The sequence below is a fragment of the Suillus subaureus genome (genome assembly GCF_016647635.1).
Source record: "Suillus subaureus strain MN1 chromosome Unknown BJ212scaffold_1, whole genome shotgun sequence".
NCBI classification, from domain to species: Eukaryota; Fungi; Basidiomycota; class Agaricomycetes; order Boletales; family Suillaceae; genus Suillus; species Suillus subaureus.
Genome location: NW_024538557.1, coordinates 1440321 through 1463554, shown reverse-complemented (window position 1 = coordinate 1463554; position 23234 = coordinate 1440321). Strand labels below are relative to the sequence as shown.

The following is a 23234-nucleotide window of genomic DNA, read 5'->3' as shown; positions in this document are numbered from 1 at the left end:
CTCAGTAATGCATAAGCATTAAAGCAGTTCTAAGAGGGCGAGCGCCATGGAAGATGCATTATGATAGTGAATTTGTAGACCGTGTTTGGCGGACGAGATTTTTAAGTTCGTAAGCTCTTCGGTCTTCGAATTATAGGAGACCTTGACGAATGAGATTTGACGATATTGCGCAATAGCACGCGCTGTCACTTTCGCTGGGCAGTACGAGAGATTGTAATTGTGAAAAGGGTCCTCAACGTTGCAACAAGGCTCGAGTGTTGAATATGAATCTTGATATTAAATTTAATGTTGGCAACGCAGTAATCACGAGGGCTTTGGGTTTAGTGGCGCCGCACCCCCCGACATTCCTAAGCCTCATTCTACCGGTATACTCTTGATCTACCGCGATATCTTGAAGGTCGGTCCATCGGCGCCGTAGCCCAAGATGGTTCCTAGAATCACGAGCAAACATTGCGCTGTCACCTGCCTTGTCAGACTCAGCTTATCGGAAAATTGGAAATATTAGTCAGTTCCTGTCAACAGCAGCTTAGTGAGCACGCAATAAGTACCAGAAATCTTATCAGTCTATTTTTCATCACACCCCCATCGTCACCACCAACTGGCTTACACGCATCGCCATTATCAAACAATAGCTCACGCCATCTCGACTCATCCATGGCGCCGCTGAAGCTTGCAAGGACTCAATCTCGTCCATAGTAATTCTCCTGCACCACCAGACACCCATGACCTACTAGCATCCTCGCCTTTCCCTGACTTCTCAGCCCACCTTGACTTGTGGACAAATCTTGCTTTTGAGACTGATGAACCTCTCGCTCGTAACAAAGGAAAGAGAAAGTCAGTGGACGAATCAGAAGAAGAAGCCGCTGCTTCTCCTTTAGGCCTGCCTACCCATGACGGCCACGAAAACGTGGTGCACCCCACCAGCACTACCATCACTCCCCAGTCTGAGGCCCAATCCCCGCAGTTCGATCTGAACGCGTTATTGGCTGGATTTGGCATCGACCCAATCTCACTCCCGCAATTGGCGCCTGCACCCGCAGAGAATGTGACAGCGCCTTCACTTGCGCAATTGCTTGCTTTGCATACTGCTCAAGGAGGGACATACTCTGTACCCCCTCCTCCTCCTGTTGTACATGCTCAGCCTGCCTCTCAGCCTGCTACTAAGCGGGCTCGTACTTCCAAAAGCTCGGCGTCTACTGAGGCATTCGACCCTGCATCCCCAGTCTCGCCTACTGGGGAAGAGACCCAAGGTGATTACACCAATCCCTTATCCGCGGCGGAAGACAAGCGTCGCCGCAATACCGCTGCTAGCGCACGGTTCAGATTGAAGAAGAAGGAGCGGGAAGCTGCGCTTGAACGGCGCGCAAAAGAGCTTGAGGAACGTGTTGTTGAGCTTGAACGCGAGTGCGAGGGTCTTCGTCGAGAGAATGGGTGGTTGAAGGGGCTTGTGGTGGGCGTAACGGGTGCAGGAGCGAAATAGGGGTCAACGAACGGCGTAGCGCTGTGGAGTGACAGTCTTGCTGAGTGAGGCTTCAGCGCTCTCGGCGTTTGGCGCCGGTGACTTCCTGCCATATCCCTTCGCGGGGTGATGGGGAGAGTATTGGTTATGAAGAGCTTGGCCTTTCATCGCATAATGGTGTGACGATGGAGCATCTTGTGGAGACCGCGAAGACTGGTGGGCACCATGAAGTATTGTTCAACCAGACTCTGTATTATTATCGATAATTTTTGAATTGTTGACTTTTTACTGTGCTAGCAGACATCTTCATGAATTCGTTTTTGAGCCTCATGGGGTAGGAGTTGTCTTATCATTCTAAGTTAAGTTCAGGCATGGATGTGGTCTCGACCGTGAATGACAATCGTGTGTTTTACGACCGATATATAACCGATGCCATGCCGTATCTTCTATCGCATGTCCTCCACATGGACTGCTAGCTGCGTCTATAATCAGCTGTTTATTTGGCCTTGTTGAATTCTCAAGTCCATACCTAAATCGGGTATATTCTCGATTTAGTAACTAGGTCCGTGCGCTGTTCAAGAAGATATAAAAGGGAGCTGGTCAGGATTTGAATCCTTACCACTCTGGCCTTTTGGCTTAGATCAAGTGTAGTATCTGTTCTTAATAGTTTAACCACTATTATGAGGGCACCGCCCTCATTCTTTGGTTATCAAATTTTTGCCGCCCTTGTCCTCTCGAGCTCTGCTTGCAACTTGAGGGGTGTGATGACCTTGCTACTGCACTACTGGCTTGCGTCGTCGGGGGTTCCTTTTTTGGAGTTCTTTGTCTCTTTGTCCCGTTTGGTTACTTGGTGGTCTCTTGACTACTTATGACCCTTGACAAACAGATCATGCAACTTCTTTTTGTATATCTTTTTACAGCTGTTTGTAAAAAGGTTGACAGTAGCGACATTTTGAGAAAAGAACAACAAATAAATAATAGATTAATAGCCACATATATACATCACAAATTGACCATCATGTATCGGAAAATCAGTCACGACTAGCCGCAATTAATCTTCACAAGCATCAACACCTTGCACTCGAAGACATTCTTGCTTGCGTCGGAGATTCGGAATGCACGTTCTGGCGGGTCCTCAAGCTCTGGCGCGAAACGGGAGGCATACATTGCGTCAAGCGTTTGCAAGTATATGCGCGTGTTATTTGACCCTATGTATGTGGCTATTATTTATTTGTTTTGTTCTTTCTCAAAATGTCGCTACTGTCAACCTTTTTGCAAACAGCTGTAAATGTACTCGGCTCAGGTATCCCGATGTGGGATTGTTCGGTAGAACTGTACGTGGAGCTAAATGACCATGTTCATGCATGTGGTGCCACTGGCCATCAAATAAATAAGAGAGTGCTAACACCGTTGCTCACCTTTCTGCATTCAGGTTATCCAAGCTATGGGTACAGTGCTATGGCTCAAATTTCTTGATCAGGCACGTACATGCCTGCTGTCTCGGCCGAGAGGAAGTGTTGAATTCAATTCCTACAGACATCCAAAATCGTGACCACGTTGACTGCCGCAGTCCTTCTCTACACCCGCTCGGCAGGTGTCGCATATTTCGTGACTGGCGCGGTCTTATGTTCAGCGCTTGCCAAGTGCATTAAGAGGGCAATACGACAGGAGCGCCCATTGCTGCACTCCGGACGCAAGGTATCTTATGGGTGCGCAAATTCAATCCACTTCCATTGACGCATACAGTCTAATTGCATTGTCAACATACTCCTGCAGAATGCCTAGCTCACATGCATCCGCATGCACCTTCTTTGCCACATATATTACGACAACTTGCCTCCAGCTACCTGTTCACCCTACCTTGCCTAGTTCCGCTATGTTCACTCCACTGGTCATCTTACCATGGACATTCATGATAGTTGTGTCAAGGGTCCAGTTGGGCCATCACACATGGCCGCAGGTTGCGGCAGGAACTGCCCTTGGAGCCTGCTGTGCTAGCTTTTGGTTTAAGCTATGGGTGGATGATGCAGCTGGTGTCAAGACAACTGGATGGGAAGTCGAAGCGATGGTAAAATCATGGCTTGGACAATGATCTCAGGAGCATGTATATATCCATTCACTACACTTATAGAGACATTCATGATTTTTTGTTAGTAACTGCAGTGAGTGATCTGTCGGCTGTGTTTCTATTCTTCCGCTAATTCTGTTTCGGAAAGTTTTTTTTGGCGTACACTGGTTGCCGCCTTGATGTGAATTTCTTGTCCGTGCGACTGTCAAGTGTTGGGTTTTTGTTCGATCGTTTACCCATCCTTGTCAGATAGAGATATACGATAAATGCAAGTCAGTGTTTGTGGGATATTTCCGTCTCCTGTGACGGTTTTTGGAATGCCACCTGAAGTCATAGATCTGAATTATGCCCTGGGTGTATGCCTGCAAGCAGAATGGGGTCACATTATACCCTTTGTCACAGGTGAGGATAAGTTAGAGCAGCTGGTGTCTTTAACTACCAAGCATGGTCGTCGGTTCCCTCACGCTGAACATTCCTTATTATGGCGTCTTCATGATCTGAATGGGAAACTGTATTTCACCGTTGCCAAGTAGGACGACAATTCAAATACAGGTTCACTGGTCTGTGTTCTTGTTAGACTTAGCCTACTAATTTCAGTCGCGTGACCGACGCGTTACGTGTGACGCGCCTCCTTGAAAGCACGCAGTTTCAGTTCTCAGATTTCTTTTACTCGTACTTTGTCCAAAATCGAGAATGAGTCTGCGCCGATTTGCCCAGGCCAACCATGCAGCAAATACTCCAGGTTCTCCACTCTCTCCGTCGCCCAGGCTGAGTGGTGTAGCTCACACCCCAGTCACGCCCCGCACACGCGTGTCATATGTTCAGTCTCCATCTTCCACTCCTTCCATATCTTCCTCTACGCCATTCGACTGGGATGCCGCACGGTCAAGGAGACCACCACCTTATGCTTCGCCTCTTAGCGCAAAGCGTAAATCTCGTATGAGTACCATCCCGGATGGGCTCAGGCCACCGCCAAAGAAGGTTGTGAAAAAGAAAGGCATATTTGAGAGGTCAGTGATTGTTTCGAGCGTTTGTGCATAGTTAATTGATGAGTTATCAATGCGTTGGTCATTGCACAGAATTACAGCGCTACCTTCACAGATTATGTTCGAGATCTCATTGTTTCCTCACAACCTACCCATGCCGGCTCCGAGAACGACCGGATGGCTCATCGGGTCTGGCATGCACCTGCTGCACCTTTGTCTGCGTATATCTCAGATACGCGCCACAGCTGACTCAGACATCGGCTGGGAAGACTTGTATTGGGAACGTAGCCAGCAAAGCTGGTTTGACTGGGTAAGCTACGCTCGACACTGAATCTTACACGTCCTTACATATCTTTCGTAGACCATTCCGATGACAGGTGTTCTGTTGGTTGCCTCGACGTTGAATGCAATGCACCTTTTCACGCAGAGCAGAACGTATCGCCTGCATCGTCGAACCAAGGCGGACCCCGTGTCCTCGCCACATACCACGTTTGTAACGTCTCCCGCACGTGCACGATCCCTTTCTTCCGACGAGCCTTCTCCAATGGCCTCCTTCAAAACCCGCATCCTGCGCGTGGTAAAAGTCGTCATCATTTTCCTATGGACATGTTTTATCTCCTTCTGGAAATTTCTGCTTGGTATTTCCACTCCCACGCCTTCATCATCTTCGCCCGCGCGAGGTGCACCTGCAGATCAAATCCAACAGCTCGAGATCTGGACACCAGGAGAGCTTGAGCGTGTGCTTCTCAGCGTATATTCCCCTGTTCACGCTCTTATATGGATGTCTACGGGTCCTACGAATTGGATACTTATGACTGCTGTGATGGGTGCCGTGGGCGTGCAAACTAGTCTTCTCGTACAGGCTTATGAGGGTCTTGTGAAGGATCGTGCTATTCTTGCAGCTGAAGTCATGCATGAATATAACGAAGGGGTGAGTTATCGTCGGGTCTTTGGCAGGACGTCTCCCGCTGACATGATCTTTATCTCAGTTCGTATATCCGCGAATGAATATTGTGAAGAAGGATGTCGCTGTCATGACACATCAATCGGAGATGATAAACATCTGGGAAGACTAGCGATCCTAGATCAACATCTCAAAAATAGCTACAAGTCATCGATTCATTCATGAGAAAGTATACCTGCATGTAGATTGGACTATCATCAGTACATTCACCCTAATATCCTGGACCGTAGTGCCCGAGACCTGATATATATATTGATTTGTGTATTTTATTCGTACCAGCTTGTTTCCAGCTCGTGCTCGACCCTTCGTTTATTATTCATCTACGTAATTCGTTTCTTTAAACTCGTCAATCGATCGAGTTCCATTCCTTTGTAAACTGCTCTTAATTTTACACATAATTAGATATGAACGCTGGCAAAACTACTTTGCTGAAATCTTACATATAACGAATTCACGGAATTTGCGGCGCTGAGTAAATAAACGCCGCGTCGCGTCCCACTACTTGGTTATCGACCTTTACAAAAAGACGTCATCCTCCCAAAGTCCTGAAAGACAGGAGCTCCAAGGACGTATCTTGAAGACGAAAACTAGGCATGCACTTGTGCTGCCATCGACCATGACTAGCACATTCACGGCTACCCTGGGGTTATTCTCGCTAACTCTGATATATATCTGCTTACCACGCAGCAAATGACGTCCGTCTGACAGTTTCTCCACAAGGATGTCGGATGTCATGGATGTCTCCATCTTACCTCCTCCAACACAAATTCAACACCTCATGGACACCATTAGCACACCGGTATTCACTCTGGTTATACCGTGAGGTGGGATGGGATCCCAACCAGGTGCGTGTCTATTAACCACTCCATTAGCTGCAATCCGATAACTAATGCTCAAGGACTCGAAATAATTATATCCGAACCTCACTACTGATAAAGGTCATGGGTGTACCAGTTCTGTTCATTCCCGGAAACGCTGGCTCGTCGCATCAAGTCCGGTCCATTGCATCCTCTGCCTCAAGACAATATTTTTCGTCTCCTTTGTCATCTCTAGCGACTTTACGGGTCGTGGAATTCAGTCGCTGGACTTTTTTGCTGGTAGGCTCAAATTCAACTTCATGTAGCTCAAATTGGTGTCGCCATAAGCTACCACATACCAACAGAGTCTGGCTGACGTGTCTCATTTGTCTAGTGGAATTTAACGAAGACCTTTCGGCATTCCATGGACCTACTATTGAGTCACAGATCGAATACTCCGCTGCGGCGATACGTTACATCCTATCACATTATCCCCCTAATACCCGAATTATCGTCATGGGTCATTCGATGGGCGGTATCGTAGGGACCGCTCTTCTCCCATCCGACGACATATCCGCATTGATAACCATGTCTACTCCCCACACACTACCGCCCGCACGCTTTGACGCTCGTATAGATGAGATATACCGACGAAATGCTGAATCTTTGGCGAATGACCCGACGCCCGTCGTCTCGATATGTGGAGGAGCATCAGACATGATGATTCCGTCTGAGTCCTGCATTCTACCAGATCCTGGAGATGGCAATCTGGGAAGTGCTATTTACCGTCGTACAGTCTTCTACATCTGCACTGGAAGGTGCGTGGACTGGGGTTGGTCATCGCGAGATGGTATGGTGTCATCAGGTGCGATGGCGGGTTGCTCGTGCTGCCCTCGAGCTTGGAGGAGCAAATTCCCAGGTAGATATGGCGACCATATTGGATACCTGGCTTAGTAGAGATGGTCGTTTCCTTCCTTCTGCAACAGGCATAGATATTCCCGAGGCAACGACTTACGAGGCTCTTCCTGAGGGTATGAATCTGGTCTTGAGAAAACCCACTGAATCTCGGACATACCTCCTCCCTATACCGCGTGCTCTTGAAACGAACGCTACGTTTGTCTTGTTTGTATCACGAGGCAGCATACCCCCCATTGCACCCCAGCATCCGACCAAACTGCAGGCGTTACCTTACTTTTGCGTTGGACGCGCGACATCGCCAACAACACAACAATCCTCAGAGTCCGTGTCGTGTGTACCGCTCGAGCCCAGTACTCTGAAGCTCTTACCAAGTCCTCAACTGGGAAAACCTTTTCCAGTACCGGATGAAGGGTCTGATGAGAGCGAGGGCGTTGTCCTTTTCGAGGCCACTGTACCACGTACACCTAGTGATGCGGAGGATGCTTGGATCGGTGTTCATGTTAACGCTGCTGGTGAAGATAACTGGGTGTTTGGAGGATTCGACGAGACTCGGACTTTCTCAAGTGATATTGGCGTTTTTGGTTTGTTTTCACATCCCTTGGGTTATTCGTTCTTTTAAATTTTAATTGCATGATAGACATCGTTGCTGGTGATGCAAAGCTCTCGCTGCAACTTACTGAGCAGAGTTTGGTGCGAAGGCACATTACCTTTCCGAGGTTGCTCTCGAACGCGCTCTTGGTATACACACTCACTCCAAAATCAGTCCGTCCCACGGCGTCTTGTGCACGTACGTTTATGGTGTTTCAGTGATCGAGAATATTGCTGATGATTTTTTTGATGTAGGTTCCCCGCCCTTGCTTCCCCCGCTTTTGGTGCACAAGTCCCATCCAGCAGAAAGTCATTATTATCGCCTGAAACATGAGACATCAGTTGCTCTCCATACACATGCATCAGCGCCGTACATACCCCTCTCAAGGTTTTCTCCGTCCTATAGTTCAGAGCTCTGGATGTACTCGATCGGCACTGGCTGTGAAGATGTCAACGAATTTACTTTGACTATCGACTGGTGGACGACCATTGGGAGGGTTACTACTAGGTATCCTACTACCCTAATAAGCTGGGGTGTAGGTGTGGTTGCGCTGTTGATATTTCAGGCATGGAGCGAGAGTGGGAAGGGTGCGATGCCAAGTGTGTCACAATCGTTGGTCGCCTTCATCTGTCGCCTTCTGCCAAAACTGCTTGCCGCATCCTTTGTTGTAGCCCTGTTGCCCTTGAGCCCTGATTACTACTTAGGAACTCGAGGAGAACCGTTTCTCGGATTTCTTGCGCCAATCCTGCTGGTTGTCGCCACAGGTCTTGTATGTGTTAGCTGGTGGCTCATATTACTCCTCATGTGGCCTTTGAGATTCTTCACTCGATTGCTACCACCGAAGTGAGTTATTATCAGCCAAAGGGACAGACTTACTGAAACAATCCGCTCCACAGGAGCAGGCGATACGATGACCTGGCAATGCCACGAAGCACCGTTGTCTCTCTTGTTTTCATCTCTTTTCTGGTGTTTCTGGTGGTCCCATGGCAAATTGCATTTATGGGATGCTGGTTGATTCATTTACACACATGTGCGAGCTCAGCACATCGAAAGCCTTACCCTGGCTCTGTGCCTTCTCTCCGAAGCACACCCGTCGAATCGCTTCCTCTGCGCGAGCGCTTCGATGGCCGCGAGCAGGACACGCAGAATACGCAGGACACTGAATCCAAAGAGATAGAGCCCTCCGAAGAACCTGAAATTCAGGACGTGAGCCGGGCTCAGAGTTTGGTCACTGTCACCGATACTCTGGATGCCACCCAAGCTTATCATGAGAACACGCATCTCCTGTTGCTGATGACTTGGCTTCTGCCATTGTCAATGCCTGTGCTTGCGGTTTGGGTGAGAACCCTGATGACCGCCGGGTATACGGCCCCGTTCAACGGCGATCACAATGTCTTCAAGGTTGCACCGTTCCTTGTACTTGTTGAGTTCACAAGTCGCAGAAAAAGTGCTTTGCTATCGTACGGAAAGTGAGTGTTGTTTGTTGCGGTTGAGATCGAGATTCATTGGTATACACCACAGTACGGGATCATACCTTCACTGGGGATACATCATCGTCGCCTGTGTGTCGTTCTTGCTTGGCTCCCGGGAGGCATACAAGGTGTTCGATGTTGCGAGTTTGTGCATCGGGTGCGCATTAGTCGTAAAATTCAGCCCTGTCCGTTTTGGTAGACGCATTGCTACATGATGATTTGAAGGCTACCTGTTTGCATTGTGCAGATATTCACTTTTCGCTGCTAATGAAATAATTACGTGGAGGCAGCTCACACCATGGAGAAGACACACCGTCCGCTTCTATGGTATGAGCTGGCTTGGATATGAGCGCCTGTGATCCGGCCCACCAAAGCCCGCTATGTCGCAAGAATTCCTTCCGTCATAATTCAAAGAACTTCTTTTGCTATTGTGAATTATATATTAAGTGTTCGCTACCGCCCTTGTATTCTTTCCCTCCCAGTGTTGTACTATCACCATCACCATTTCTCCAGGATAGTCTACACGGGGGGATTGCTCCACAGTCATAGGTGTTGGGCGAGGGCATCAAGATTAGGTGCGAGGACGCGGATCAGTAAAAGATCGTCGTTTCTTGGTATGGAGACTTCGCGTGGTTGAGATGGTGCATTGTATACTGCATCTATATGTGCGACTTGAACATGACCAGAGGGTCACCAGTCACCGACCTCCGGCATCAACACGAATTTACGTAACAAAATTTGTTATCGTTTATGTTACGAACAAAAAGGTTGATGGTTGTTGTTTGGTTCCGAAAACGATTGTGCAAATAAAGGGATGAACGCAAAAGGCAAATCGAGCAACTGGTTCATTTTTCAACCTGTTTCTTCCCTTCCTTCCAACCACCTTGCGCTGCCCCCCAAACTCCAGCATTTCAATTGCACTTCTAGAACCTGATTGCCGTTGTCATCTAGACGGCAACCCTTTTTGAATTTACCCACCTTTTTTTCAAGACGTCCAACCTGCGCGCACCAACCCATACCACCGTTTCGCCTTCTAGCTCAATTAGCGTACGAAACGGTGCAGCAAGAATGGCAAACCCTTCTTCATCACACCATGAGCGTGACCGCGAACGTGAACGTGAGCGAGAGCATCGTCACCGCTCAGAGCGACACCACCATCACCGAACCATTTCTTCAACAACCCTTCTACTCGTCCTTTCCCTAGTTCTTGCAGTTCTCGCAGTCATGCTTTCGCTACCCGCATCCAGTGGTACAAAGGCAGCAGCAGGAGGAGCAGAAGACCCTGCTGCATCTGGACTCTGGGGTTATCTAACTCCCAAACGATCGCAAGCGCTTGTAGCTCGCGAGAGCTCTGTTGCTGGTCGTGAAGCTGAAGTAGCGCGTCGCGAAGCAGAGCTTCTTGTCGGCGCGCCTGGTGGCGTGCTTCCTGCTCAACAGTCCCCGATCATTTGCCCTGTTTGCCCTACCGCCACGGTCGTAGATTTCGCACCTGCTCAGACTATCATTAAAGAAGTCGTAAAGGAAGCAGACCTTGCACCTCCAGGGTGGTGGAAGGAGGCCAATGCCCGTGCCGAGGAGATTCTAGATCGCGAGCTTAGAGTTAGCGAACGAGAACGCGAGATTACTCGCCGCGAGGAGAGTGTTAACAGGAGAGAGCATGATTCTTCCAGACGCGAGGCTTGGATAATGGAACAGCTCGTGTATGTTCCTCCATTATAATCAGTTACGATTGAATTACTCACCGAGCTCTTGTACAGTCTCATCAACAACGATGGAGCCTCTCTTGAGGAAGAAGTTTTCTATGAGCCTGCTGGTGGCAAGCGGAAACTCAAGGTACCACCAATCGTCCCGCGCCGTCCCGAGCTCTGAGACGAAGGAGGATTTTCCGTTTATTTATGTCGATCAATAAATTCGGAAAATCTTTCTACTTCATCTTGTGTAACAGTCTGTATCTCCTCCTTCGTCCGGGCTTGGGGGACAACGGTTTCATCTCGTCCCCCTTGTCATCTTGCGGTAAAGTGGAGACCAGTTGGTGGTGATGGCTGCTTTTAGATACGACGCGATCGAAACACGGTACACGTGACGGCTAATGGCCATATCTTGATTTAATTTTGGGGTTATTTTCCATGCCGCCAACTGGATCTCTCGTTGCCGCGAAAGAACAGTTTTGCTGACCATGTTTTTTTCTTGTTCCACAGGAGCTCTCTCCCATGATAATTGCTGAAACTGAAACAAAAACCATTATTCAATATGAAACTTTACCTGCTTCGACTGTCACAGTTCCCCCACCTGCCAACACCCGGTTTGCTGCATTCCCTACGCCTGAAGTCTTTTCATCGTTCTACACCACTCAAATTCCCAGAACCACGGCCATCACTGTTGAAGAAGATATCATTCGTGAGCCCCTGCAGGTTGAGGAGATGGATGAATACGAGGTGGAAGAGTTCGAGGATGATGATGTGAGAGCAGTCACACTTCGCCGCGGTGCCCGGCCGAATCGGCGACCGCCACCAAATTCACGTGGCTGGTTGTGGTAAATGGACCCTTTTCGCTAGCTTTGCTCTTTTCTTTATTCTTTTAACCACCTGCTTCATCTTTATTCTGTTTCTTTTTCTTCATCGCTGCGTGGTTTCCTGTGACTTCATTCTACTCCAGCCTTGCCATCTCCCTTTACACACGACACGACAACTCACGGTTCACGGACTGCGTTTGATACGTACGGATTGAGACGGCCTATGACATGACGATGGGATTCACTGCTTTCTTGAGTATGTAGTATAGGTTACGCTACAATCTTTTGACTACTTATAGCCCCTGTTCTTGGAAATATACAATTTAACGGCGGGCCTTCGCTGTGCATACTTTCTATGGCTGTGGGAAATTTTCGTAAACCTCGTGTTAAGCTTTAGTTCTTTGTATTTTATACCCTTTGTGTTTAGACCAATTGATAAGTTCAGGTGGAAACTCCTGAACTGGGTCGCCGCCTACATATCGCGTTATAGATCACTTCAAAACAGTCTCTCTCCAGCCATTCTTAGTTTTTGCAATCACCAACTAGCAATTGTCTGCACCTGTCAGAACTCATCAGGGGTTTTGCGAGCCTAGGCAATTCCAGCGATGGCTCAGACACGCTGTCTAGTGAGTCAATTAACGTGCCACTTCCTCCGTAGCATTCCAGCATCACCTCATTTCCCCTGAGACTCCTGTCGTGTCAACGCGCGCGTTTTTACTTACAGTCACAATTTAGTACTTCGATGAAAGTGGTAATAGTCGCAATGGAGGTTGTTACACGGGCGATCAATGCAAGTATGTTCATCCTGGAAACCCCGCTTGGGATACAGCCCAGGTTCGTGCTCCAAGAGGTCGCGGAATGGGCAGAGGTGAAAGTTTTGTGAGTGAACATTGGTATGCTTTCAATGATCGTTTTCACTGACCTTTTCACTTCTTTTAGGGAGAATCGAGAGGATCGTTTGGTCGTGGAAGAGGGCGCGGATCTGGATCTGTTAATATGTCTAGATCATCTTCGGCGCAGGGATGGGATACTGGAGGAGGACATGACAATAATGCACCAAGCTCGAACTCGGGCTGGGCGATAACAAGTACAAGTGCAAAAGGTAGACTGGGCTCCTTTATGTAACTTGGTACATCTAACGTATCATGCATCTCAGATTCCAGTAAACAAGCCAATGTTGCTACTGCTTCTCTGTGGGACACTGCCGATCCATGGGGTATGGAACCAGCCTCGGGAACAAAGGAATCTTCCTCTAAAGGCGGATGGGGTGAGAGCGACACATGGGGCGGCAACTCCGGTACAAAGGAACCCTCTGAAGGCGGATGGGGTAATGCTCCCGGTGGCGACAAGTCTTCTAGTGCATGGGGCGCAGCAGAGACGATGAACACGACATCACGCGCACAGGAGAAACCTAGGAGCTCAGAAGCAATGGAAATTTATGGCACATGGGGTGACACCTCCAATAACGGGTGGGGTAATCCTCCTGGTGGCGACAAATTTGCTAGTGGATGGGGCGCGTTGGACACGACTGAAATGGCGTCGCTTGCACAGCCGAAACGTAATGATGCCGACCAAGAGAATCACAGATTTAAACCATCACCAGTCCCTCCACCGCCACGGCCTCCGCGCCGTGGCTCGCGTGCACAAGACGACGAGGAAGACACGCGTCCTTTGAAGATGACCGGGACGAATGACGTCCCAATGATAAATACTAGATGGAACAAGAAAGTGGATACGGCGGCGCCCCCGCATGCAGCGCCTTCTGAGAAACCTCGCCTTCCACCACTCCAGACGAGCGCATTAAACAACGCGACTCTCAGAGAGCCGCCAGCTCCAATGTCTACCAACCGCTCTGAGGACGACCGTATGGACGTGGAGAGCTGGAGGCAGGATGCGATAGCGATACCAGAGAAAGCTTGTGATAGGTCACCTTCCCTATTGACAGTGACAGGATCAGTTGTCAATCGCAAGAGGAAACACGGAGGCTCAGACCTCGAGAAGAAGCAGGAGATATGGAAGGATTTTATCAGGTGCGTGGAGTCGAACGTTCAAGTCAAGAGCTTCGCTGAATCAAATAATGCAGAATATGCGACCGCGCCGTTCGAGCAAAGGTAGATCTCGCAAAAGCAGAGGCAGAGCGTCAAAACTGGAGAAGGATGCAGAAGTCTACGAACTATTCCCGCATCGGCGAAGCTGGCCGCAACCGCCTGGATGGACATCGGGCAGAGCTCGAGAAGATTTGCGCCGGTCACTCAGATAAACTATCGCAGGCGATCAGTGAGCTCGCGGAGATTGGAGACAAGTTGAAATCTGGCATAGATTACGAGCAGCGTTACAATATTGGAACTGAGGTGACGCGCTACTCAGAGGAAGTCGGGGCTTGGTTATCAGATATCCGCCCACTGCTTATTGCTAACGCCACCCAACACCCTCCGAATACCGAGCAACCTACTCCTCATGAAGATGAACCATCTGAAGAACCATCAGCTATTCCAGATGGTCTGGATCCCTTGCGATCTCGTTTAGACAAACAGGAGGAGATACTCGAGGAACTGCGAACAGTGCTGACGCTCGAGTCTTCAAATAATCCTCTCGCTACTATTAACAACACCATCGACCAGAAGATAGATACCCTGCGCAAAGATCGAGCAGAGGCCAAGGCCCAACGTGCTAAGCTTCCTCCACCGAAGGTTATCTTACCACCCGAGGCGACGGGCGCTATAGAAGATGTTTCTCGTAAAGCGGCGGAACTAAGCGCGGCCATGGAAGCGCCTGTCAATGACGTCGCAGAGCTACTCATTCGTCAAAATGACACACAGAAAACGCAGGCTTCTTTCAAAACTGAGAACGAGGAACTCAAAGAATTGATAGCCAAGGTAACTCATTTAGCAGTTATGTTTAATATGTCTCATTATGTCTCTCCTTTAGCTCACCGAGACGTCCGCTGCTAATAGAAAACTGATCCAAGAACAGACCGAAGCCATTCAACGTCTCAGGGTTTCACTCGAGGCAGCTTCTGAATTGCAACGCACTCCTCCACCCCCTGCCGAACCCCCAGTCCAAGTCATGCTCGACGACCTTCGTGCAGCAGTTGATGGTGTGCTACACGGTATTGTATCACGCGAAGTCGTTCCTACGATAAATAGATTACGCGACGATTGCTGGTCAGAAAACCAGCACTTTCACAAGGAGGTGTTTGAGATAATCTGGGATAAGATTGAACCCAGCTTAAAGATCGCCGAAGCCGTCAACCGTTGGGCGTCGAGGTTAGAACTCTCTGCATCCTAATGCGTACCTCGTCAAACCATCCGTCTATCACATTATCTACTTGCATGTAAACAACCATCTTACCTGTTCAGCCTACACTAGTTAAGGATTAGTCGGTCACTTCCCTTAATAGTAAACTTGTACTTACATGATGAGTCGGTGTGTCGGTCAAAACCTCCGGCTGGATGCTCCATTGTTGCAGTTCACTGTCTCCAACGCTCTAGAAACCATCATCGTACTGAAACAACTGAAATGAAGCAACGTCCTTGGAAAACAAAGCGCTGTAACGTGCGTGTTGGCGGAACGCCCAGATTTTGCCTGAAGAACTTACTACATTTACGTTTCTTTGTTCCACTCTAGCTCTGGGATGACGACAAGAAACCAAGGCGGGTCAAAGGGGGATTGACTGGTTGCTGGAGAAATGACAATGATTGTTTCTTTGTGCATCCGACAGAAAGAGAATGGGACACGGCTGAACCGTCCTTCCCTCCGCCGGCACACGAGGTTATTGACAACGACAACGAATTCCGCTACGAGTTGGGCAGCAGACATAGAAGACCAAGCGATTTTTCCTTATTATCAGAATCTCGTCGCGATCCCCTTCGATACACTAGCCCACCCAAAAGTCCCCGAGCATATCGGCAGGACAGTAGAAACGACAAACGGTCACGTTCACCTGCCACATCAGTGGCTGAATCTGACAAACTCGAAAAGCTACGAAGGGACGACGGCTATCACCGACGCACGAGCATAGCAGGATCGTCGTCGTCTTTCTCTAGACGTCGTACTCCCCCTTTGGATGATCGCGGGAAGCGTGGCGACCGAGCTCGCTCACCAGGACCATTATCTCCACCGCGGCCTCAAATGTCCATAACAAAGACCGTCATGCCTCCGCCTCCGCCCCCTCCTCAAGGAACTCCGCCAACAAGACCACTACCTCCCGTCCCTATACCTCCATCCTTCCTTTCTCTAGACAAAGACATATCACAAAAGCCGCCCGGAAACTTCCGAGCATTATCAGGAGATGATCTACGCAAAGTCTGGCATGAAAGAGTAGAGTGCGTTTTCTCCGTGTTATACTTATTGACTCGCGAGCTAATCGATCGCCTTAGTCTCCTTTTCGCATCCGTAAAGGCGCGCGAACAGTTGAGCTATGCAGAGGCAGACTTGAAATTGAATAAACTGGGCGAGTCGTCGCGCATGGCCGACGTGTCGAACGCTCGTGCCAGAGCTCAGACGGAGTTGCGGTGCGAGGCGAAGAAGAACGAGATATCTGATAGCATCCAAAAACTCACCGCATCAGATTTCTGGCCGGCTCTGAAGCCACCTGACTTGCAGAGCGTGGAGGCCAAGTTTGTCGGCATGAAGCAACAAATATCAGAACTGAAAGATTCAGTCAGCGAGCTCAGTACATCTTTCTCTGCACTCCTCCGGTTAAAAGACCCTGGCACCGCCTCCAGATCAGGTGAACCCCCGCTGAAGAAGCGAAGGTTAGGGGGAGAGAACCCCACGGCTGGCTCTAGTGAAGTCACTTTCTCACTCAGTGCCTTGGATGGCATTCAAGCACGCCTGAGCGGTGTTAACAGCCAGCTACTTGATCTCCAGAATGACGTCTTACAACGCAACACGATCATGGGGGATGAGATTGAGTCTCGTATCAATGCTCGGCTGGAAGAGGTGGAGATATTCCCTGATGAAGATGATATGAATCCTTCGTCAGCTGTTGTGACTGCTGTGGTGCAAGCTGAGACTGCCAAGGCCCTGGACATAATCAATATGACCGGCCAACAGCTGGGAGAAGTGGCGCAGGAGGTTGGGAATTTGATGATACAGAGCAAAGGCACTGACGACGAAGCTACGCGGTTAAGGCAGGAAAACGAGCAACTCAAAACTGAGATCGTCAAGGTAAGGAATGGCTCTGGAACGGCAAAAGTCAAGCTGACTAGTTTGCATTCAAGCTCAAGTCGTCAGCCGAGGCTGACGCCAAAGTGGTCCAGCAAAATAACGAACAAGTAGAGGCTTTAGCAGCAGCTCTACAAGCTTACATCTCACAAGCTCCGCCACCACCTCCACAACCAGTGATTCCAACCCACGAATATCTCATGGAAGAGCTCGAAGAGCACATTCTTTCCAGCTGCATGAAGGCCATCAAGCCTCTCTTGCAGGAGATGAAGGACGAGGTCTCCAAGATGTTAAATGACGAGAATAATGCTATGTATCAAACTCTCTGGCCGAAGATCGAACTTGTGTTACGCATGGTGGACACGGTCAAAAAGGGCAGCAATATCATTCTCGAGTCGGACGAGTGAGAATGTGCCAGGGTTCGCTGGAAGCTATGCATCCAACAGAATAATATAGTCATATATCCCTACCATAGCACGGAGAACATCCATTCGAACCCTTGTTGGCATTCAATGGTAATGATATAGATATATCCACATAGTGCAACATTCAAATGCAGACGTATAAACGCTCAGTCGTATTCATCTTCCTGTCTGAACGCTGCTGAATATGCCAATATGGTACCATACACCAGTCTACACCAGAAACAATCAGCCTTGAGAATGGTGCAATCGAAAGGAACGTACCCTCCGCCGATGATGGACATTACACAAGCGCCCGGTTTTACAACCTCGGAATGGGTGAGGACGACGGGGAGCGCAAATCCAGTAACGACAACGATTGAAGTCAAGAAGCGGCCAAGGTCCACAGCACCCGTAGCGCCGTCACTTGATGAAAACTCGTCCCCTCCGCAGTGGGCAAAGAGGGCATTTGGCAGTGGAGCAAGTACGAAAGTCAACGCTGAGAATGCCTAGATAAGAATACTAGCGAAAAAATATACGCAAGCCGTACGCACCAACTAACAATGGCAGCCAGTTGGCCCATAGTGCACATGAGAGTATGATTAACAGGAATCCGACAGCGAGCACGAATGATAGCAATATTACAGCTGCACAAGATTTAGCCACCACATTCCAATTTTGTCTGTGATAGCGATACGCACTCTTGAGCCCCGCTGGCATCGTGAATATGAGGACAAGAATGAGAGTGTTGGAGGGAAGCCTGCAAGCGTACTAGCACTAATTCTTACCCGTAGTGATGCTGACATAATCACGATACAGCATGCCGATTAAAATCTTGCTGCAAGTCTGAAGTAATGGCGAAAGGAGGTTTGTGGCATTGATCAATGATATAGAACTTGCATAGAGTATTGGAACATCCGAAGTACGACGAATGCGTGGCATTGCAATTGATAATATATAGAAATGCATGAACTACTGAAGTATAATGAATGAATGCCTGACATGGATTGATGATATATAGAATGGACTGCTGAAACATCTGAACGAATGTATATGTGAGGTGTCGTATCGATTGATGATACATGGAAAGCGAGGAATACCGGAGCATCTGAAGTATAATGAATGAATAAAGATATAACACGTAATACTATCTGATTCTTCTGGACGGGTTTCGGAGAGTATTTGGCGGTCTATCTACCAACGCTCCCATCGTCGGCAGTCCGGATTTCAGAGTAGCAGGTTTCTTTAAGACTCTGAGAACTGCTGGAGGCGCGACTGGTATTTCAGCGAGGGTGGCAGTAGAGGACGTTAATGATGACAGCGAGACTGTAGGAGGTGAGGGTGGGACTGGAGCTTGTGGTTCGTCTGACCACTCGCTGACTGGCGTGTCGACTTCCATTTGCTCTGGAAGGGTTTCTACGGGGTGCTGCGAAGAAGGAGGTTCGGAAGTGTGTCTGACTGGCCCTCCTTGCCTCCGCGGCTGAAGGATAGTATCTCGACTCTCCGTCAGCTCCCACTCATCTGCGTATTCCCATGCCCGTTTTCGCGGTGTCATTCCAGTCGGAATGTCCTCACGGGTACCTTGGTCAAGTAGTGACCGGGCTGTCTGGTGTAGTGAGGTGAGCCTTGAAGTCGTATTATTGCCGTGCTTTTCAATCATGTCTGATAAGTTTGTGCTCTGTAAGAGATCAACGTCAGTTGGTAAGGGTACCTCATGGATAATGATAATTCTACTCGCCTCCGAAACCATACGACCGCCGAAGCCTTCAACATTTCTTGAGCTGGAAGCAATGCCTCGCTGCAGGTGCCGTAACTCGGTCTGTACGTCAGTCGCCAACCCATTGGTAGTCTCGATGCGTGCTCTCTTGGCACGATCATGGCGATCAAGACCTCAAGGAACATGAGAGTCAAATGCGGCACGGATAAAGAGGGTCACTTACTTGCGCCAAAGGAGGTCTGGAAGGTCTGGCTTTGTCTCTGCAGCTCGCCAGTATAAGTTGTGGTGGCTGTTGTGATTGAGTTTTGCGTAGCCAACAAACTGTCCTTGAAGGCAACTTGAACAGATCCGACGGTCTGAGTACCTTGCGATCAGCAGGGCCAAATTCACCAAGCCAGAAATCACCGACCTTAAGAGCACTATCTCGTGTCCTCTTTCCTTCCGTACCTCTCCGCTCAAACGAAGTTATGGCTTCCGAGCCGTGTACAACAGCCTCATTTATCAATTGTTCGTGACGCTGGCCAAACTCGCTGAATTCCTCTTCATGTGTGGCGTTGGCATCGGCGGCGGCGCCAAATGCTTCTCGCAGGTCACGATCGCGGGAAGCTACGAACTCCCCGAGTAGGCCTGATATGCGTTGCAGGAGCACGTCATTAGCCTTCGCAGACCTCACCTTCTCTGCTTCCACTAATTGAACAAAAAGCGCATTTTGCGTCTGGAGATGAGCGTTCTCCGCCCTTGATATGTCATCCACAAGGGACTTTGACTGCGAAAATAACTCTCCATCAGCCTTGGCGAAGTCAATTGCTTGATTGACGGCGGAGTCGACAAGCGTCCCCATAGCCCTCAAAACATTCTCTAACTGCGTCATGTCAGTTGGATGATTCAATTATGAATAGAACAATAATTACCGATGCGAAGTTACTCTGATTCGCAGTATACACCTCGTTGTACATCATTTGAGATGTAGTTCGTAAGCTATCGGACCAGGCACTAAATGAGCTCTTCATCGTCTCTTGCGATTCCTTGACCGAGTTCTGCATAGTTGTAATGGCCTCTGCAGATACATCATCCTTCGCGTTGATAATCCGAAGAGAGTCTTGAATGCGCTGGAGTTGCTGGTCAATACGCTCGGAGTGACTTGTAAGGATCTCGAATTCCTTCGTTTGGAACTGCTTCGTCTCTGCGCGCAGTGTCTGCGTACTGTGGCTTGCGGTCTTCATGAAGTCCTCGAGTTTTGTCGAGAGCGATTGCACTTCAGAGGAGATAGACCTTCCATGAGAGGATACAGCTTTGATGTTCGACGTAAACGTCTTGTTCTTCCGTTCTTGCGACTATCGTTAGTTTGACGGACCAACAAGGAATGATGAAGCAACACATACGAAGCTTCTCAAAAAGCGCGCCAATATCATCAATGCTTTCAGCGGCAACCTGTTTCAGTCCTAAGGCCACCCCATCCAGCCTTTCTTCAGTGACCTGGTACGCCTGACGCACGACAATCTCCTCCTCGAGAGCTCCTTTCGCCACCTTCAGTTGGCCCTCCTTGACTTCCAGCTCTTCTTCGACTTCTTTCAGTTGTCCCTTCACCTGTTTCAACTCCCCATCCGTCTTCATCAACAAAGCAATGCTTTGCTCAAACTCTTCCCTGACGCTCTTTAACTGGCTCTCTCCAATCTCCACTTGCTTCTTAGCCTCTTCCATCTCCGTCTGTCTGAGCTCCTGTTCCGTCGTGAGCTGGTTCCAGGTCTCTTCAGAGAAGAAGATGCCGTTCTTCTCGCGTGCGGCCAGGACGTCAGCCTTAAGACGCTCGATCTCGGCCACGTATTCTTTGAGCAAGGAGTTTCTGGTCATCCGCTGGTTGATCTCCGGCTTGTTGCGGATGGACTTCGCGCGGATGGCATAGTCTAGGGTAGAGAGGGTCTCTTCCATATTAGAACGTGCAGGAGAGATAGTGGCGATTATGTACGTCTTTGTACGACCACCAAGTGAGTCTTGTAAAAGGCGGGTGAGCTTGGATTCCCTGCGATTTAAACCTATTATTATGACTCCATAACTTGCGAATCGAATACACTTACCGATAAGGGACATGCGTCGAACGCTCGACGAGGGCGTTTATAACACGGCCCAAAGTCAGCAAACTTTGATTAATCATACCCGCTTCCCGAGCCCTCTTGTTCTCTGCTCCAGAGCGTCCGATGTTCTCTGAGCCTGCAAGGTCAACGAGGTTGAACTTCCCAACCTTTAGGAGGTCATCTCCCATGGAAGACGTCTCTTTAATATGAATAGTGATCGCGAATACGGAGTGCGAACGACTGGAGTGGTCGTTGAATTTAGTGGCTGCAATCTGCCGACGATGGCTACCTTTTGTGAGGAGGGCAAGTGCATCCGCAGCGTCTTTGACAGGTATCTCTTCGAGGCCCTGAATAAAAACACCTTTCTTGCTAGTGTCGTCAAAGATCTTGAGGCCAGCTTGGTTGTCTGCGGGGCCACCTTTTCCCATAGGCTGCGTGGATCCTGCAGGAGCGGACAGTTCGCTTGCGAGCAAGTCTCGAAGCTCCTCGTTGTAGAGCTCGACGAAGGATATTTTGACACTATAATCGGTAGCAGATGTCTCGAGTTGGTGGAACAACCGGAAAAGGACCCTCGGTATCATGCCTGCTTGGGAAGATGGGTTTCCCATCGGCGTGGGCGTCAGGTCGCCTTGCATAGTGTAACTGTAAACTCGTCAACAATGATAACATAAGTAATTAGGAAGGGAACGTACGTTTTTCCAGTTCCTGTTTGTCCATACGCAAACAGAGTACAGTTGTAGCCCATGAGGACTTCGTCTAACATGGGGTTAACAACTTCATGGTAAATCATAGCTTGGTCTGCTTCTGGGCCAAAGACGAGATCGAACGGATATGTTCTTGTAGGTGGCAAAGTAATGATGCCTAGGCTAGAGACAGGCGTGGAGGTCTCGATGGTGACTTCCTGACTCTTTGCCCCATTGGAACTGACGATGATGGGGGAGTTCTCCTGGATCTCGCGATCGGAACGTCTACGACAACGAATGGCAACATGGATGTGAGTCTCCGAGTCATCCTGGCCATTGGACTTAGAGCCCTTCAAGGATGATGAGATTGCGAGTGCGTGCTCTGGGCGCTCTTCTGTTGGTGACGTGATTGTAGACAACGCAGATCTGGACTTTGACATAGAAGATTGGGGTTTTGTATTAACTGTAGGTGCCCTTGGGCGGGAAGTGAGCGGTCTTCTCGTAGCCATCGAGGATGTTGTCGACAGCAGCGGGAAGACGGTGTTAAGTGATCAAGCTTAAGGCCCAAAACGCGTCTACTTGAAGAATCAACAACGCGACTGTGTCACGTGCATTCGTGGGAAGTGACCACAATTCTATTCCACTGTCCGAATTTTCACAAAGTTTATCTTACGCTTGAGCGGCCATGGGAAAACGCAAGAAATCCTCTAGAAAACCAGCTGCGGCCACAGCGGCAAGGAGGAGGGAACCATTAGGTGCGTTAGATGCCTCTTGATCTATTTGTCATAGCTGAATTGTCCAATAGATACCGCCTTCACTTGCTTGTTTTGTCATCATGACAAGTCTGTGACAGTCAGAGTCGACAGAAAAGAGGGCATCGCCCAGCTGGTGTGCAGAGTATGCGACCAGCGGTATCAGAGCAAAGTTAACCGTGCGTACCAGTCGGATTACCCCAGTTCCTACCTCCTGATTATGATCCCGTTCTTCAACAGACTTGACCGAGCCCGTGGATATCTATTCAGAATGGCTAGATGCTGCTGATGCTGCACAGAAAGAAGATCACGGCACTCACAGACCAGCTGCTTCATCAAGCAGACCAGCTCCCGCACCACCTTCTGTCGGGAGTGATGACGATTGATCTGGGACTTGTAACTATCTTATCTTTTCCTCACACTGTACAACAGCAATTGCAAGACAGGTTATAAACTTAGAATTTCGCCGAGGCATCCGGCCTTAAGCTCTGTGACGCACCTAAATTCATTTGCGAAAATATTGGAAGATAGGGATTCCAGGGTAGATCCTGAGCGGGTAGCCTTTGTCGACATGCGATGAGTTGCTTAAGGGGAGGAATTTGAGTTTACAAGCCTATCAATTAGTAGACTGCAGACATAGTCACAGTGATTTGGCAAATGCAACACGTGCTTTAT

The 23234-nt window shown here is 49.0% G+C and overlaps 11 protein-coding genes across 11 annotated transcripts; 9 read left to right on the top strand and 2 right to left on the bottom strand.

Annotated features, from left to right (window-relative positions):
* Positions 1 to 424: 424 nt before the first annotated feature.
* On the top strand, positions 425 to 1480 carry BJ212DRAFT_1443394 (uncharacterized protein; the record flags this gene model as incomplete). The annotated part of the gene is made up of 2 exons (XM_041337819.1): positions 425 to 504; positions 670 to 1480. 2 exons carry the CDS (start codon positions 425 to 427, stop codon positions 1478 to 1480), a joined length of 891 nt encoding a protein of 296 aa, XP_041200124.1.
* Positions 1481 to 2103: 623 nt separating this feature from the next.
* Positions 2104 to 2555, top strand: BJ212DRAFT_1311281 (uncharacterized protein). The gene has a single exon (XM_041334014.1). The coding sequence runs from the start codon at positions 2140 to 2142 to the stop codon at positions 2329 to 2331; it is 192 nt and encodes a 63-aa protein (XP_041200123.1). The 5' UTR covers positions 2104 to 2139; the 3' UTR covers positions 2332 to 2555.
* Positions 2556 to 2660: 105 nt separating this feature from the next.
* On the top strand, positions 2661 to 3853 carry BJ212DRAFT_1311273 (uncharacterized protein). Its single transcript, XM_041334013.1, has 3 exons — positions 2661 to 2939; positions 2996 to 3168; positions 3236 to 3853. Exons 1-3 carry the CDS (start codon positions 2904 to 2906, stop codon positions 3549 to 3551), a joined length of 525 nt encoding a protein of 174 aa, XP_041200122.1. The 5' UTR covers positions 2661 to 2903; the 3' UTR covers positions 3552 to 3853.
* A 243-nt stretch (positions 3854 to 4096) lies between these two features.
* Positions 4097 to 5893, top strand: BJ212DRAFT_1311269 (uncharacterized protein). Its single transcript, XM_041334012.1, has 4 exons — positions 4097 to 4537; positions 4607 to 4823; positions 4875 to 5444; positions 5503 to 5893. Exons 1-4 carry the CDS (start codon positions 4221 to 4223, stop codon positions 5587 to 5589), a joined length of 1191 nt encoding a protein of 396 aa, XP_041200121.1. The 5' UTR covers positions 4097 to 4220; the 3' UTR covers positions 5590 to 5893.
* Positions 5894 to 6166: 273 nt separating this feature from the next.
* On the top strand, positions 6167 to 9604 carry BJ212DRAFT_1311265 (PGAP1-domain-containing protein; the record flags this gene model as incomplete). The annotated part of the gene is made up of 10 exons (XM_041334011.1): positions 6167 to 6322; positions 6416 to 6510; positions 6531 to 6574; positions 6669 to 7064; positions 7093 to 7773; positions 7830 to 7979; positions 8036 to 8624; positions 8678 to 9250; positions 9303 to 9517; positions 9567 to 9604. Coding segments are annotated over 9 exons (2850 nt in total), but the record flags the coding sequence as incomplete, so codon positions are not given.
* A 717-nt stretch (positions 9605 to 10321) lies between these two features.
* BJ212DRAFT_1294587 (uncharacterized protein) lies at positions 10322 to 11790 on the top strand (the record flags this gene model as incomplete). The annotated part of the gene is made up of 4 exons (XM_041332218.1): positions 10322 to 10370; positions 10458 to 10953; positions 11011 to 11086; positions 11452 to 11790. 4 exons carry the CDS (start codon positions 10322 to 10324, stop codon positions 11788 to 11790), a joined length of 960 nt encoding a protein of 319 aa, XP_041200119.1.
* Positions 11791 to 12181: 391 nt separating this feature from the next.
* BJ212DRAFT_42723 (uncharacterized protein) lies at positions 12182 to 15211 on the top strand. The gene is made up of 6 exons (XM_041343173.1): positions 12182 to 12391; positions 12501 to 12644; positions 12705 to 12867; positions 12922 to 13795; positions 13849 to 14641; positions 14694 to 15211. Exons 1-6 carry the CDS (start codon positions 12371 to 12373, stop codon positions 15051 to 15053), a joined length of 2355 nt encoding a protein of 784 aa, XP_041200118.1. The 5' UTR covers positions 12182 to 12370; the 3' UTR covers positions 15054 to 15211.
* Positions 15212 to 15284: 73 nt separating this feature from the next.
* Positions 15285 to 17341, top strand: BJ212DRAFT_1474438 (uncharacterized protein; the record flags this gene model as incomplete). Its single annotated transcript, XM_041339090.1, has 4 exons — positions 15285 to 15320; positions 15393 to 16090; positions 16145 to 16937; positions 16991 to 17341. The coding sequence occupies 4 exons, from the start codon at positions 15285 to 15287 to the stop codon at positions 17339 to 17341; spliced, it is 1878 nt and encodes a 625-aa protein (XP_041200117.1).
* A 164-nt stretch (positions 17342 to 17505) lies between these two features.
* BJ212DRAFT_1257712 (vacuolar protein sorting 55 protein) lies at positions 17506 to 18055 on the bottom strand (the record flags this gene model as incomplete). The annotated part of the gene is made up of 3 exons (XM_041329881.1): positions 17506 to 17569; positions 17621 to 17834; positions 17890 to 18055. The coding sequence occupies 3 exons, from the start codon at positions 18053 to 18055 to the stop codon at positions 17506 to 17508; spliced, it is 444 nt and encodes a 147-aa protein (XP_041200116.1).
* Positions 18056 to 18393: 338 nt separating this feature from the next.
* Positions 18394 to 22401, bottom strand: BJ212DRAFT_42730 (P-loop containing nucleoside triphosphate hydrolase protein). Its single transcript, XM_041343175.1, has 8 exons — positions 21817 to 22401; positions 21128 to 21766; positions 20435 to 21072; positions 19964 to 20379; positions 19462 to 19914; positions 19276 to 19408; positions 19074 to 19225; positions 18394 to 19013 (listed from the first exon to the last, which is right to left on the bottom strand). The coding sequence occupies exons 1-8, from the start codon at positions 22314 to 22316 to the stop codon at positions 18483 to 18485; spliced, it is 3462 nt and encodes a 1153-aa protein (XP_041200115.1). The 5' UTR covers positions 22317 to 22401; the 3' UTR covers positions 18394 to 18482.
* A 91-nt stretch (positions 22402 to 22492) lies between these two features.
* On the top strand, positions 22493 to 22945 carry BJ212DRAFT_1443387 (transcription elongation factor Elf1 like-domain-containing protein; the record flags this gene model as incomplete). Its single annotated transcript, XM_041337818.1, has 3 exons — positions 22493 to 22562; positions 22613 to 22738; positions 22800 to 22945. 3 exons carry the CDS (start codon positions 22493 to 22495, stop codon positions 22943 to 22945), a joined length of 342 nt encoding a protein of 113 aa, XP_041200114.1.
* Positions 22946 to 23234: the final 289 nt, after the last annotated feature.

Bases quoted from the DNA above. Each gene is read 5' to 3' on its own strand.
- BJ212DRAFT_1311281 (XM_041334014.1), top strand. From the start codon at position 2,140: ATGAGGGCACCGCCCTCATTCTTTGGTTATCAAATTTTTGCCGCCCTT.
- BJ212DRAFT_1311273 (XM_041334013.1), top strand. From the start codon at position 2,904: ATGGGTACAGTGCTATGGCTCAAATTTCTTGATCAG. The intron at 2,940-2,995 runs GCACGTACATGC...CAATTCCTACAG, and splicing joins GGCTCAAATTTCTTGATCAG to ACATCCAAAATCGTGACCAC. The intron at 3,169-3,235 runs GTGCGCAAATTC...ATACTCCTGCAG, and splicing joins GGACGCAAGGTATCTTATGG to AATGCCTAGCTCACATGCAT.
- BJ212DRAFT_1311269 (XM_041334012.1), top strand. From the start codon at position 4,221: ATGAGTCTGCGCCGATTTGCCCAGGCCAACCATGCAGCAAATACTCCA. The intron at 4,538-4,606 runs GTCAGTGATTGT...GTCATTGCACAG, and splicing joins AAGAAAGGCATATTTGAGAG to AATTACAGCGCTACCTTCAC. The intron at 4,824-4,874 runs GTAAGCTACGCT...TATCTTTCGTAG, and splicing joins AGCAAAGCTGGTTTGACTGG to ACCATTCCGATGACAGGTGT.
- BJ212DRAFT_42723 (XM_041343173.1), top strand. From the start codon at position 12,371: ATGGCTCAGACACGCTGTCTA. The intron at 12,392-12,500 runs GTGAGTCAATTA...GTCACAATTTAG, and splicing joins TGGCTCAGACACGCTGTCTA to TACTTCGATGAAAGTGGTAA. The intron at 13,796-13,848 runs GTGCGTGGAGTC...CAAATAATGCAG, and splicing joins ATATGGAAGGATTTTATCAG to AATATGCGACCGCGCCGTTC.
- BJ212DRAFT_42730 (XM_041343175.1), bottom strand. From the start codon at position 22,316: ATGGCTACGAGAAGACCGCTCACTTCCCGCCCAAGGGCACCTACAGTT. The intron at 20,380-20,434 runs GTATGTGTTGCT...GATAGTCGCAAG, and splicing joins CGCGCTTTTTGAGAAGCTTC to AACGGAAGAACAAGACGTTT. The intron at 19,226-19,275 runs GTAAGTGACCCT...ATGTTCCTTGAG, and splicing joins CCAGACCTCCTTTGGCGCAA to GTCTTGATCGCCATGATCGT.